Here is a 16,415-nt window from a genome sequence, read left to right as displayed (position 1 = left end):
TGTACCACAGTACAGCAAATGCTGAATGCTTTTGGCTAATGCTGTCATTTCTTTAGAGGAGGTCTAGGTGAGATGGCTGGGTATAGGTCTGATGTATTGTTTGAGCCCCTGGTATTCCTAGTCGTCTTTACCATTTAATAAAGGATTACACTTTAGCTATAGACTTCAATCTTAAACATTGATTCTTATCTCTACACATCTGTCTAGAAAATCAATGCAGCCGTTCTCATTATTTTAGAAAAAATTCTCTGTAATTTTTTTTTTATTTTTATTATTGTTCCCTGTTTTATGCCATCTCTGTTTTCCTGTTGGCAGATGTAGAAGCAGGCGCCAGCTCTTGTTAAAATTGATATCCGGCACAAATATATAGTTTGCTCCGGCCACACCTTTTACTTCTGTTTACTGATATCGGAGAGCTTACATATCTGTACTTTGACCTGTGGAAGGCATATTAGCATAGCTGGTGACTTTCAGTGCGAACAGGCTCTGGGAGGTTACAGGTTTTGTGAGCTAGAGGTGTTCTCGGGATTATAGGAAATTTATTGGTGTTTTTTTATTTATTTTTTTTATTTTTATTTTTATCTTATGTATACAAGACACCCATTTACCCATAGAGAACCCTGATGGAAGCCAAGTGTTCTGGTCTTTGTTGTAAAAATGTTTACCAGTCTGAGTGTCAGTGCTTTTTAAAAAGGTTTAAGTATAGGACTAAGCTTTTTTTTTTTCTGTTATCAGGATAATAATAAATAAAATAATTATTAAAGTCCTGATTTTCTCCCTCTCAGAATAGAAGCGACTGTGAAGTTGACACACATTGTAGTCAGTAGCTGTTTGTCAGTGTAGCAGTACAATCCCATCACAGGTATCTAGTTACCTAGTTGGGACATGTTCAGATAAGATTCCTGTGGAATGTGTGCATATCCTCCCTGGTGACCTCACATAGCTCATTCTCTCCATTTACTTTCAGCATGAAACCTGCCTATAACAATTTATTAGTCACAAGAATGTGAGGTGTGTTTTACAGTCTCAATGTCTGCTTAATGTTATGTCATCTTATTGGGTCAAAACCAGCTCAATAAAGTTTTTTTTTTTTTTAATAAACACTTTACACACATTATTCAAATTAATAAATTGGGAAGGAAATATTGGATACTTTTTTTTCTTTCTAATATTTTGACATCTGGGATCTGTAAGGTTAGTGAGTGAATTTGCAAACAAGCTTCATCATGAAGTTCAAAATAAATACATCTCAGGAGCGCTGCATGCTGGAAACTATGGGATTTGTTTTTACTAACTGGGAGTTCTATTGAAGATGGGGTGTTGCTATGGGCAACCCATCAGATTCTATCATTTTCTTGAAGGTGCTTAATAAGTAGATTGTGGTTGCTATAGGCAACATCCCACGTTCAATAGGACTCCCTTCTTAGTAAATAAACCCATCTCCGTGCTTTGCGCCGCCCCTCTCTGGAAACCCCCTTCTGAAAATCCTGCGTTTGCCCCTGAGGGGGTGGAGCTACACAGGATGGAGGGGCGGGGCTACAGGAGAGCAGGGCTGAAAAATGGAAGGAGAGGAAGAACCTGCCAGTCAGAATTAGGTAATTACAGTGCGTGTGAGAGAGTGCTGCTGTTGGCAGCTGTGGGCATGATGTATAAGCAGTGCCCCCCCCCCGTGCCAGCCACTTTCTGTATTAAATGTTATGGGTGAATCAGCGAGGATTCCCCCAAACATCGAGACTCGTGGCTAATGCAGGTAGCCCCCGCATTTAGTTGTGAGTCTCGCTGCTTCTGCACGAGCGAGGGGGAATCGGCGTGTGTGCTGGGGAGGGGGGGGGGGGGGTGTCAGTTGAATATGGACCTGGCAGCACTGCTCGCTGTCACCGCTCACCCCCGGCATTGAATACACCTATAAGTGCGTTTTAAGTGGCTGAAATCGCCCCTAGACCAATTGTTTGCACAAACCTGAACATACAGTATGATGAGGCTGCTGCAGAACCTTGCAGCCAGTGAATGAATGAGTGGCAGGGAATCCCATACCCTTCTAATCCCTGTGCCTGCATTATAATCACACCAGTAAGTGGAGTTAGTGTTTATATAGGAGCGACATGCCATTGTATGAGCACATCGGAAGCATGTGTGCTACTGTTCTGCAAGGCAAGCGGAACAATAAGTAACATGCTGCCAATTGATACAGCACAGCCTGAGTTTGCAAAATGATTTTTTTTTTCTTCTGCTCCTTTGGCTGCGTATGACTCAATAGGAAGTGAACCCACACATTTCCATATATGGTATGTGAGCTGCTACATGCACTTCGTAGCAATGGAAAATCTACCTCACAAGTGTCCACATTAAGGAAATGAATGAACAACAAAGTGTTAAAAGCCCCTTAAGGTGGGACGCTGCATTGAAGCTTGGTTTGGCTGGTGATAAATCAAAGAACAGGCCGTATTCGGACCTGTGCGTTAGGCTGCGCATGCTTGCAGAATGCGCAGAACACCCCCCCTTCCTGGGCCCCCGAATCCCTGCATTTGCATGTGAGGGGGGTGCGTACACAAACACATTTTTTGCATGCGGTCTATCGGAGGACAAATCATTTGATGGTTGCTGACTATCGAATGATTTCTGCAGCCTTCGCTCTGAAAAGTAAATCCATAAATTTCATATAGCCAAAAAAGGGGGCAGGTGCTGATGTCATGTGATGCCAGTCGCCAGCCCCTCGCATGCATCGACACACCTGCGTTCTCTGGGGAACGCCTAGCTGCTTCCCCCTTCCCAGAATGAACGTCCGTTCACCCCCAGGGTTTGCGAGTTAACAGACCCCGAACATTGGGGGGAAGGGGCTGAATTCAGAACCGTACCAATGGATCTGAATCGGCCCCGGTTTTGTTTTCCCCCATATAGAATCTTATTGCTGTATATCTCACACTGGGGTAGATGTATGAATCGGTGATAAGGGAGAAGTGATAAAGTGCCTGGTACTTAACACCAGCCAATCAGCTCCTGACTGAGTTAGAGGCTGGGTTTAAAAGGGGACAGTTATGATCACTGCTTCATACCCTGTTTCTTCTCGTGGGAAAAGCTAGAACAGGCCCCCCCCCATCCTCCGTCACCAAAGTGACAGTGTATGGAGATAAAGTACCAGCCAACCAGCTCCTAACTGTCATGTTATAGGCTGCATTTGTAAAATGGCAGTAGCTGATTGGCTGGTACTTTATCACTTTCTATGTAGTTGGATTGTGTGATGTCTGGTTTGAAATGTCAGCGTTGTTGTTTTTTTTTTTTATCTTCAGAAATTCCATTTTTATAGTAAGAATATAGGTGTACATGACAAGGAATAAGTCCTGTTGCTGGTTCCATCTGTAGGTATGCCACTACTTTACCTTGTGCACACTATTTTAAAACCCTGTTCACATATATTTTTCTTTATCTTTTTTATGTTTTTTAGTTTGTGAAATGCGGATATGCCGGCTCCAACTTCCCAGAGCACATCTTCCCGGCTCTGGTCGGCCGACCCGTCATCCGTTCTACTGCCAAAGTGGGGAACATTGAAATCAAGGTAACTGAATGACACAATCAAACCAGTATTGCAGTGGTTGGTATTGGTCTATGGCTTTTAGTTACATGGAGAGTCTTGGATCAGTAGAAGAGCTCAGCGTTCCGTCTGATAGAGGACATATGGCGCTATTCTATGTCTGAAGTTCTGTAACCTTCTACCTTTCCTGCCTTTAGAATTGTTTATGCAATATAGACATTACAGTTTAGACCCCCTTTATTTCAAGCCGCGGCCTAAATAGTAAATGCAGACTATTTATTAAAATCCAAACTTCCAAAACTCCACTTTTGAGGAACCAGTTTCTCTGTAGATTTTATAATTTGCGATTAACATATTAATCCTTAATACTTTAGCCGTGCACGGGCCTGAGGTAGTTACGGTGCGCCCGGCAATCACGACCAATCACAAAGCAGATTTCTGCTTGTTCCTCAGTACGCTGTGAGCAGAAACCCGTAATGAATGCAGCCACTGGTCTGGCCATAGGAATGAATTAAATAGTTCCCAGGCACTTATTTTGGGAGCTAAATTCCTCTAACATTTGGATCATTTCATAAAGTATAAGAAGTATATTCAACAGCAAAAAAAGACATGAAGTCTTACTGAAGAACTTGGACTGCACAGATGGGATAAGTAAATGGTACAGGAAAATTAATTTAGAAACTTATATGGCCATGGTAATGTCTATACGGTAAATGGGGTACAGATGGGGCGATCGTAGATGGGCAAGGAATTGATTAGCTATAGGAGGGCCATAGAAGAACCTGAGGGCACCGAGGCAGATTCAATTATAAGAAGACCTTAAGAAAAGGCAATTTTTAGCGCTGACCTAATTAATGTCCACAAATAACTTCTAGGACAAGGCAGCTATTAGTCTGGCAAGCTGCTTTCCCTCATGGCTGTGCAGGCGACAAGGAGACCCCTATGATGGCCTCTGGAGGGAAATGCCCTTGCCCTCAGTATAGACAGAGATTGCCAGTTGTGAGGGTGTACTGGGAAATTACAAGGGAGCAGTAATCAGTCACTGGATTGGTGTATAAAGGATTGAGGGGCAGATTTATTAAGCTTGATAAAGTGTCTGGTTTTTATTACCGCCCAATCAGCTCCTACCTGTCATTTTTCAAACCAAGCCTGTAACTTCACAGTTAGGAGCTGATTGGCCGGTGATAAAAAAACACTTTCACTTCACCGAGCTTAATAAATCTGCCCCTAGTGCTTTTGGCTCTTATATAACACAATCTATGTTTCAAGGAATTTGAACCCATGTCTCAATTAAGATATGGCTCTACAGTCTTGGTGTGACTTCATACAGTAACACCGTATACTGTGTTCCTTCATACTTTAGGTGCCCACACACGGTAAGATATTTTTTAAACAATATGGCCATTTCTGACCGATCAGAATGACCAATCATTTAAAAACTTACTGTGTGTGGGCATGATGATGATTCAATACGGTTTCCTGCAGGTCGTTCATCGAGCTTGCTAATCCCTTCAGCAGGTGGAAGGATGAATGACCCGTTGGGCTGGATTTGGCCATGTGTAGACATGATGAACGATGTGGCCATGGCAGTGGCATCTCCCGCACCCCTGCCACTGGAAGATAGAGATAGAGCCAGTGGCAGGCAAGGGATTTCAAAAACTCCTATTCAAATGAATTGGTGGCCACTGATTAGCTGAGACACACTCAACCAATCAGCTGCCGCCCAGTCATTTGAAATCTCCTCCTGTGAGGCGGTCAAGATGCGGCCGGGGTGTGGGTGGGGGAGCAGCAAACCTCGAACACTCCTCAACATAGCCACACAGAGGTATTGAGTAAACCCTCTGATCGCTCAATTAATCATTCTGTGTGTGGCCATGATCAGGGGTGTTTTGGATTTCAAGGAAAACTGGATAGATAACAGATTTATTTATTTTTTAAAATAAATAATGGTTAAAAAAAAAAAAATTCTCTAGAGAACTGTCGCCCAGTATCCAAAGCGGTGGTAACCTACCGCAGCTAATGGAATTGGCTGGGTCTATCTGTTAATCACAATTAAACTGCAGCTCACAGGTATTTTGTGAGGCACCTGAAGCATAATCCGGAATAAGCAACTTTTAGAGACCCATTTTGGAATAACTCATGTCTCCGGGAATTTATCCTAGATCCCATGTATTATCGTCCAAAAACGGGTCATTTACTGCACCATAAAAACTGATATAATCAATTGGATGCTCGGAGCCGCCGAGAGGGGGGTGGGTGGGTACAAATTGGCCGGGCTTGGTGGGCCCCTCCGTCCTTCCCAGGCAGCAGCACACATCTACAGCAAGCTCAGAGACACATTTAAGATTGTGTTAAGGTATAGTGTTCCCTTTGTAAGTCTGAGTCAATTCCTACTTGCATTAAATCCTAGCTCACTAAATTCTGAATATACCTCTTGGGTGGTTATTGTTCCTTTTATGATTATCAGTATTAGACTTTTATTTTCTTAATAGTAATAGGTATTTGATAGCAAGCCTGGGTTACAGATCACTTATTAAATAAGCCTGGTTCATGAAGCTTTGCTATCATCTGATTTAGTTCCTCTGTCTTCTTTCTTCCTGCTTATTGAAATCCTCAAGTAGAATAAGAAAAAGATGGTAAGTCGGGTCATAGTGACCTTCCGCTGATAGTGCTTGAGATCGCTGAACTTTGTGCATCTTAATGGTGCGTATTCGGGCATCTAATTAACCATAATTCAGGAATTAGTATCCTCCGTTCCTACTAGCATCTGCATGTTTATGTAGCATGTCTATGTAATACTTGCTCTATAAACATGGCCGCAACAACTAATCTAAACCATGGTTTTTATTGAGAAGTGCTAAGGGTGTAGGAAGAAATGGAATACGTGGCAGCATACCAAATTAACAGGAATGAATAAAAAATAAACCGTATATGTGCATATTTCATTTATGCTATATAAATTGTTAGTACATGTTCCAATTGTCAACTGGTGGTGATCTAGAACAATGAAGGGTACTTGTGTATTAGCCGGGTGCCCAAGTAGCATACGTACGCAGGCGTAGGCTAAGCTACGCTGTCAGCTTAGTCCAACAGCTCAGCTCTGTCCCCAGTGTCCATGGCAAGCCTAGTTAGCGCCTCTCACACAGCGCCGGTAACCGCCAGATCCCCTGCGCTGGAGGACGCCGGCGGAGAGGGGATCCTGTGGGCACCGGCGGAGAGGTGCTCCAGCTGTCTGAGACGCAGGTGCGTCTCAGTAATTATTAGCACGTGCGCCTCATGCATAAAGGGGGTATGCGGACGCAAGTGCGTCCTATGCACAGTAAAGGAGGCATTTTCAAACCCCCACTATCCACGCCAGACGGGAGCGTGGCGAGCGGACGCGTTACGCGTCCTTCCGACCTGTTCATACCCCCACTATCCACGTTGGCGTGGAGTTGATATTCTAAAGTGGAGCGAGCCACCGAGCCCCGCGAGGGGACGCGGAACACATGTGAAGTAATCCGCGGGGCACGCCACGCTTCAGGCTTGATTTTTTTTAAAAATAAACTCCACGCCGACGTGGATAGTGGGGGTATGAACAGGTCGGGAGGATGCATAACGCGGGCCTCGCTGTGCACGCCACGCTTCGGGCTGGCATGGATAGTGGGGGTGTGTCGGGAACACATATCTGACAGGGACGCTGACTACTCTGGCTGCGGGAACACTACCCTACTTCTGACTGACTACGCTGGCCACGGGAACACTACGCTGATTCTGATAGCGCTGCTACGCTAACTATGTGCCGGGCGCCTTCTAATACACAAGTATCCAATAAAGACAAATGGTGTTAGTGAGATGAAATGGTATAAGCTAAAAGAAAAAGGGCTCTACACACAAACAGTATTGTTCATACTAATAGGTATAATAGCCTTCCACATTGTATAGGTAACACTGGCGTAGTGACAAATATTCTGCACTGGTACTTTATATAACTAATGAACAAACCCTTTTTGAACATACCATGTATCCCAACAAACCAGGTGTATCATCTGCGTATTGCTCATTGCTGACTGCAGCACAACTAGTAACCTAAAATATCCGGGTAAGTATTATTCCAGTTGTGTAAAGGACCCCAAACATTAGTACGATATGGCCCTTTTTTACATGATTTTGACATATCCGGCTGATAAATCGGATGTGATGTGTCCTATCTGTATGCCATTTAAATCCGCATCCAATGCACGGCACCCAGCAAATTGGATCCAGAGATGGTCTCCGCTGCAACGATATATCTCATCCCTCAGCGGTAAAGGGCATTGCATTTGATGTATTGTGTGTGTGAGATCTAGCTACCTTGTTGCGGTATTGAATGCAAGGCTGCATGCGATACTGTACCTCAGCAAAATGTATGTGCACCTTTTACAGCAGCCGTAAAGTGAGCGCTTTCTCCCAGGAACTTACTCTGATAGCGTAGGTTGTATTTAGGTAGCATGAATTTACCTTGACGCATTTCTCCCTTCATCCCAGGCTAGCAATGTCACAGCATTCCTGTCGCGCCAGGTTTCTCTAGTCCTGGAATGTACACAGTTGCATTGTTTGAAAGTTTAAAATGCCCTGTGCTCTTTCTATGACACTACAATTACTAGAAGGACCAAACCACAAAGCTATCCTAATTCGGATAAGGCTGCGTGTATTTCTGTGAGGGCTGCATGTTATCTGTAGTTTTTAGAAGTAGCTTCCAACAAAGCAAAAATTCTTTCAGTTTGTAATAAATGCTTGTCATGTTGAGAGATTTGTTTTTCGTGGTTTCTCAAATGTTTGTGCACTGTGTGTGCGTGACTTCATGTCTTGCATATGAAACCTGAGCGTAGTATTACTGTCTTCTGAACATGCATGGTCTTGTGGTACTCTCCACTAACCTGTTCTGCAGGACTCTTGCAGTGCTTAGAATTATCGACAGCATCTGTTAATTTAAATCCAGAGTGTTTCAGATATTGCCACACAGTAATACCCCTTTTACACCAAGGAATAACCCAGGTTGGACCCAGGTCAGTGTTGGTGTAAAAGGGGCCAACCCAGGTCCAGTAACACTGGTCTCCTACCCAGGTCCTGACCAGGGTTGAACACTGGTTCGACCTGGGTCGTGGGCGGTGTAAATGGTCCCAACCCAGGTTGGGACATCCGGGTAGTGCTGCAAGGATACCAGAAGTGCTGGACGCCTTTCCACAGTGCGCAGCAGTGGCAAAAGACAGCAGCCAGGAAGGATACGGGCAGTGCACACAGTAATCATAATTGGATGCAGTATCATTTATATTAATTTTTTTGGGCGGGGGGGGGGGGGGGCTGGGGGAGCACATGGGAGAAGCTGCTCTTTTATACCGCTATGTATGCTTGAGCACTGAATAAAACTTTTTGAAAAATATTTTTCAAAATAGACAAACCAACGTTTTTCAATGCTAACTTGTGTCTTTTAATTTTAATTTTTATTTTAAATCATTGAGGGAAGGTTGGATGGCAGTTTATCAGTCCTAAAGTTTTTAATGTCATCCATAGGGAAAAGCAGTGCTGACCCAGGTTGTGTAAACGGTGCAGACCTGGGTCACAGTGCTGTGTAAATGGGGTATGAAGCTGGGTCCAACCCTGGAAACTCCTGTGTTCAAAGACCAGGGTTCGACCAGGGATTTTGGTGTAAAAGGGGTATAACTAGACTCCGGTTGATGCAAATAAAGATATTCTCATGTTAAACGCTATAGTACGAATGTAGGTGCAAGCAGTTGTACACACTGGCAAATGCAGGATTTTTAGAGGGGGGTTTCCAGATGTAATCCAAAATCTCCCTCTCTGCAGCCCATTGGAGTAAGTACGAGAGTCTGGGGGAGCGGTAACCATCTTGAAAATTGGTCTTTTTATCGAGTGCATACTGCATGGAACACAGTATTGATATTTAACCGTACAGATGGTCTATAGTATATGTTTCAATTCTTTAAATAAGATAAGTGGTCAGGAAAAGATTAAACAAATCCTAGTTAATACACAAACAGTATAAAACCAATATTGCACTTACTAAGCTCACAATCTCCAACTTCATGGTAAGGATCCTGTCTCTTCCTCCTGGCAGCTGCTCTCTGGTCCATTGTGATGTATGAGGGCTCAGATCCACACATACAGTAAATGTGGTAGAAGAAGCTGGTACACTGGGCATGTGCAGCAGCTCTGCTCTGTCCCTAAAGGTGCGTACACACGGCGGCGATTTTGTCCAAAATCGCAGGAAATATGGTCGCTGAGCGACCATATTGCCCGTGATGGGAGTGTGCACCGGCGATATATCGCTGGGTGCGCGCTCCCATTTTTTACCCCTGTAGTGATCGCTGGTCGCAGGAACATGCTCCTGCGACCAGCTGATTACCACTGCCGGGCTCCCCCGGCAGTTTCTTTTTCATCAGCGACCATCTCTGGTCGCTGATGAACAGGACAAACTGAGCAATGGGGGGTTATTCTGATTCACTCGGAAGGCACAATCACTCTCTAATGGACAAAACCATGTGCACTGCAGGTGGGGCAGGTGTTACTTGTGCAGAGATAATTAGATTTGGGTGGGGTTTGTACTTCAAACTGATAAATATTGCAGTGTAAAAATAAAGCAGCCAGTATTTACCCTGCACAGAAACAAAATAACTCACCCAAATCTAACTCTCTCTGCACATGTTACATCAGCCCCACCTGCAGTGCATATGGTTTTGTCCATTAGAGAGTGATTGTGCCTTTCCGAGTGAATCAGAATAACCCCCAATATATTGCTCAGCCATATATTGCTCAGCCATATATGGCTGAGCAATATATCTCCCCCTTGTGTACACAGCATTACACTGCATGATGTGGTGGCAGCTCTTGATCGTATTATACACCAGTGCTATTGTCATAATTTAAGGCACTTGTCAAAAGGAGGGGAGTTTCGGGACAACCAGATAGCCACAATGTTGTAGCAGTTTGCTGTAAACTATGCCCGATTTTTTAATTCTGTTCATTGAGTGTAAGTGCAACTACTTTTTTTTTTCTTATGTGATGTAGTTGTATTAGGCTGTTAAATGATCACTGTTTTGACTGCACCATTATGAAAGCACTGGAGTTCTAAGAAGAATCTTATAGTGTTATGTTACAGAAAGCGTCACTACAGGGGGTGGACCGGGCACGCCGACGTCACTACAGGGGGCGTGCCCGGTCCGCCGACGTCACTACAGGGGGCGTGCCCGGTCCACGACGTCACTACAGGGGGCGTGACCGGGCCGCCGCGTCGCACATGGGGGCGTGCCCGGGCCGCCGCGTCGCACATGGGGGCTTGCCCGGCCATGACTACGTCACTGAGCTGCCGGGACGTAGCCATGGCCGGGCATGCCCCCTTCAGCGATGCGACGGCCCGTGCACTCCGGCGGGACAGACTGCAGGCTGATTTAGCGGGGCGCTGCTAGAGGGGCAGGGCGCATTTTGCCCTTTAAAAATCGGGCAGGGCGCAGCGCCCCGCTAAAACAGCATAGCGGGAACACTACTCTGGAAATCACAGAGGAGATGGCTCTCACTTTGCTGCAGGAGGCAGTTTAACTAAAGCTGGATATACACCTAAACATTTATCTGTCCAATCTATCTGGTGGGAACAAAAATCTGGTAATGAATGGAAGCAATTGAGAAGCGAACATTTGTTCCCAAACAATTGATAACGGACAATGTTTATTCTTTCAAATTGATTAAATCGATTTGATTGAACAAATGTATCGGAACAATCCAGCATTTAGGAGCAAAAGTTTGACTGCCCTATGCTCCCATACGTTACCAGATTTCTGTTCCCACCAGACTACACAGGGAGATCTTAGGTTTGTACCCAGCTTGGGAGATCTATGCTTAAGGCATTTTCACACTCGGCGATTTTGAGCTGAAAGCAAATCAGTTTTGTCATTTGAGCGGCTTCCAGCTCAAAAGCCGCCCAATGTGTACGGGTCAGCGATGAGCACTGATGCGGGCTTCCTCGTCATCGATGGCAGGCCCCACTCATCTTCTGATGGGTGACGGGGTGGACTGCTTTCCGTAGTGTCCTGCTATGGAAAGTCATCCACCTTCGGGAAAACTGCCCCGTGTGTATGGACCTTAACTGATGTACGTGCTAGTTATCTAATATCAATGGGTGTGTGACTCAAAAGAAATCGATCATTAGTATCATCAGTCATATTCTAGTTGAAAGAGAAGACCATATTTGTTTCTATGATTTTTTAAATACAATTGTAATTTCCAGTACTAATAAAAACTAAAAAAAAATGAAAAGCATGGAAACGGTTGTCCTGAACAACACAGAATTATGGTAAATCTGACTCCAAGAGCAGGAAGCAATGGAGTTTTGTTTTCCACCATTACTATTCTGGGTTTAAGAATGTCTAAGCTTAAGATGAAAAATCTTTTTTGTATAATTGTATTTCCAGTTTTCTAAATAAAAACTACTTTGCGAATAAGCTTGAGCACAGTTGGCTTAATTAGCACCTGAGTCAATTTGGTTTAACCATCTGCACTGAAACATGGATATCCTTAAAACCTGTACTGTAATAATGGAGTGTGTGAAACACTGCTAATGTCTGTTTATGGACTGAGTGAGCTTTATTTGTACATTTCAGGACCTTATGGTTGGCGATGAAGCCAGTGAGCTGCGTTCCATGTTGGAAGTGAACTATCCTATGGAGAACGGGATTGTGCGGAATTGGGACGACATGAAGCACTTGTGGGACTACACTTTTGGGCCTGAAAAACTGAACATTGACACCAGAGACTGTAAAATCCTCCTCACCGAGCCTCCGATGAACCCAACCAAGAACAGAGAGAAAATTGTCGAGGTAACTGTTTCGGATTGGATGAAAGCAATCTGTTTCTGTTGTGTTTATAACCCATATGCACAATTCTGTATTACAACACCCCTCTCCTACAGTGGACTTAGTGTTGCCATTAACAAGACTGTACCTGTGCTACATCTACTACAGCTTAACTATAGACTTTCCCCTTACCCTACCTGCAGGGAGCATAACCCACTTTAGTATATTAGAGACCGAGGTCTACGTACTAAGACTCCGAGATACAGGCATCAATTTACGAACTGGCTAGTTACAGGCTGTTTGAATAATTACGTTGAGTAGCTGTTTAACTGGTACTTTATCTCCATCCAAGGCTAAGTAGTTAGACCCTAAAGTACCAGCAAATGGCTATTAACGGTCATGTTTCAGGCAGTGGGGCAGATGTATTAAAGGGGCACTTATCGCGCCTCTATAACACTTCTTGCTTTGCCTCATTAATAGGGCGAAGCAGGAAGGGACATTAACAAGATGTACTAACATGTCCTGTGGAGCAGACCGTGAATCAGCTCACGTTGACCCGCTTTCTCCTTCCCTGTGGTCGGCTGTATGGGGCATGCGCAAGATATCGCTACTCACACAAAATCTCCAGCGCAGACTGCAGCAGGAACAGCGCTGTCCGTGCTTTGGGGGATTGGATATCGCGGGTGACGCTCAGTGGGGATCCCGACTGCCGGTGCTTCGACAGGGGATCCCGACTCATGGGCTATTCTCCCTTGTGGGAGTCCACGACCCCCATAGAGGGAGAATAGAACCTGTAGTGAGCCACCGGGCCCACAGCGTGGCGAGCCCGCAAGGGACCCATACCACACCCGGGTATTGCCACCTGCAGCTGTTGCTATGGACATTGGCGCATAGCTTACCTGTCTTTGAACAAAGTGGTTTTAGTGCACATAATGTGCGCTCATTCCCCTTCTCCCCCATAATGCAAGTTAATACATCTGCTCTTCGCTTAAAAAATAAGTTAGGTGTTGGCTGAGTCTATTTACTAAGGTTTGTAGAGTGAAAAAGTGGGCGGAGACAAAGTATCAGCCAACCAGCTCCTATCTCCTTTTCCAAACACAGCCTGTAACATGGAAGTTAGGAAGATATTGGTTAAAATTTAATCTGTCTACTTTCTTTCTTCAACCCTTCGTACAGAGACCCCTGTATTTGTTAGTCCATATATTACTGAGCCATTTGTGTGTCTTTCACACCTGTATATTTTCCTTGTGGCTTATTGTGACACTATTGTCATTATAATTCAGACCAAGGATGGTTATCAACTTTTACCTTATTTCATCTTTTTGTATGTAGAGATCAAGTGTTGGATGCCACAGGAGCACTTCCACACTCAGACTAGTGCTCAGCATACCATAGCCTGGTGTACACTGGGCCGAATCGGAATGACTTGGCTGGCATATACAGTGTATAGGCAATATGTGGGTGCCGTGGTTGTTAGTAGCATATACCTGCTGCCCAACTAACCATGTAATACCAGCATTTGAAGGAAGGCATGATTTATCGTTCTCTCCTTCATTAGAAATCATTTCTACTGCAGTTAACAAAGTTTGGACTGCCATACTGTCCATATATATTTTAATGAAAATACTCTAAAAAGTTATGTATTAAGTATATTTTGTCCCTCATACAAAACACAGATCAGCCATACTTTGGACACAGATATGTGTTTGCTATGCTCTGCTTAAACACTTATTATACATATTTCTTTAAGAAATGTCTTTCTTTCATAAGAGTGCCCCAGAGAAGAGTGTTTCTTCTTCCTTTGCCTTTAAACTTATTTTACTCTCTAGGGTGCACCTCCACGACAACTACTACTGAGCAGAACACTTCTCATCATAAACATAAGGAATTGTGTATGGCTAACATCAATTGACATTACCTTATTTTTTAGTTATTAACAGTTTCTTATATAGCGCAGCATATTCCGTTGCGCTTTATTTACCTGTGCGCTGGTTTCCCCTTCTCCCCCTTTCACTTATCACAATACAGTCTGTGTGTACCCAGCTTAAGGGAGAGAACATTTCTAGCCTATGGAGATACGACTTCTCACTATTTTTTTTGTTTCTTTCGCTCCACAATAACTCAGTGTGCGCAGCAGCACATCTCGCGGTTGCAGCTGCGCACACTTATTTCGGAACAGATGCAGAACTGCTGTATCGTCATCTGAATTTAGATTTGTTAAGTTTCTTGTATAGCACATTCATATTCCGCAGTCTTCTGAATTTGTCGGTTTATTTATTTTTTAAAACTTGAGCATTTATACACTAGCACAGTGATGACACTCCAGCTGTTGAACTACACATCCCAGCATGCCCTGTCTCAGTTTTTAGCATGGCCAGATAGTAAAACTGATGCAGGGCGCGCTGGGATGTGTAGTTAAACAGCTGGAGTGTCAAGGTTATCCATCACTGCACTAGCAGGTACATGCCAAATGCACTGCAATCTAAAATGGATGGAATATCTTACAGTAAAAGCTAACCGTCAATTTCAGTTAGTTGATGATGATACAGATGATGATGATACAGTTGATGATGATGATACAGATGATACAGATGATACAGATACAGATACAGATGATACAGATACAGATGATACAGATGATACAGCAGATACAACAGATACAGATACAGATGATACAGCAGATACAACAGATACAGATACAGATGATATAACAGATGATACAACAGATGATACAACAGATACAGATGATACAACAGATGATACAACAGATACAGATGATAAAACAGATGATACAACAGATACAGATGATAAAACAGATGATACAACAGATACAGATGATACAACAGATACAGATGATACAACAGATACAGATGATACAACAGATACAGATGATACAACAGATACAGATGATACAACAGATGATACAACAGATACAGATGATACAACAGATACAGATGATAAAACAGATGATACAACAGATACAGATGATACAACAGATACAGATGATACAACAGATACAGATGATACAACAGATACAGATGATACAACAGATGATACAACAGATGATACAACAGATGATACAACAGATGATACAACAGATGATACAACAGATGATACAACAGATGATACAACAGATGATACAACAGATGATACAACAGATGATACAACAGATGATACAACAGATGATACAACAGATGATACAACAGATGATACAACAGATGATACAACAGATGATACAACAGATGATACAACAGATGATACAACAGATGATACAACAGATACAGATGATACAACAGATGATACAACAGATACAGATGATACAACAGATGATACAACAGATACAGATGATACAACAGATACAGATGATACAACAGATACAGATGATACAACAGATACAGATGATACAACAGATACAGATGATACAACAGATACAGATGATACAACAGATACAGATGATACAACAGATACAGATGATACAACAGATACAGATGATAAAACAGATGATACAACAGATACAGATGATAAAACAGATGATACAACAGATACAGATGATAAAACAGATGATACAACAGATGATACAACAGATACAGATGATACAACAGATACAGATGATACAACAGATACAGATGATACAACAGATACAGATGATACAACAGATACAGATGATACAACAGATACAGATGATACAACAGATACAGATGATACAACAGATACAGATGATACAACAGATACAGATGATACAACAGATGATACAACAGATGATACAACAGATGATACAACAGATGATACAACAGATGATACAACAGATGATACAACAGATGATACAACAGATACAGATGATACAACAGATACAGATGATACAACAGATACAGATGATACAACAGATACAGATGATACAACAGATACAGATGATACAACAGATACAGATGATACAACAGATACAGATGATACAACAGATGATACAACAGATGATACAGATGATACAACAGATGATACAACAGATGATACAACAGATGATACAACAGATGATACAGATGATACAACAGATACAGATGATACAA

General features: G+C 43.1%; 1 protein-coding gene across 1 annotated transcript in view; it reads left to right on the top strand.

Annotated features, from left to right (window-relative positions):
- The window catches only part of ACTR2 (actin related protein 2), a 49,273-nt gene that overhangs the window by 14,037 nt on the left and 18,821 nt on the right, over positions 1 to 16,415 (top strand). Inside the window, exons 2-3 of the mRNA XM_083175754.1 lie at positions 3,443 to 3,553; positions 12,163 to 12,378. Coding sequence (XP_083031880.1) covers positions 3,443 to 3,553; positions 12,163 to 12,378 — 327 coding nt within the window. The remainder of the gene's footprint in view (positions 1 to 3,442; positions 3,554 to 12,162; positions 12,379 to 16,415) is intronic.

This window comes from Crinia signifera, chromosome 3 (genome assembly GCF_055691185.1).
Source record: "Crinia signifera chromosome 3, ASM5569118v1, whole genome shotgun sequence".
Lineage (NCBI taxonomy): Eukaryota > Metazoa > Chordata > Amphibia > Anura > Myobatrachidae > Crinia > Crinia signifera.
Note: the sequence above shows the minus strand (reverse complement) of the source record. Positions and strands in the feature narration are given on the sequence as shown.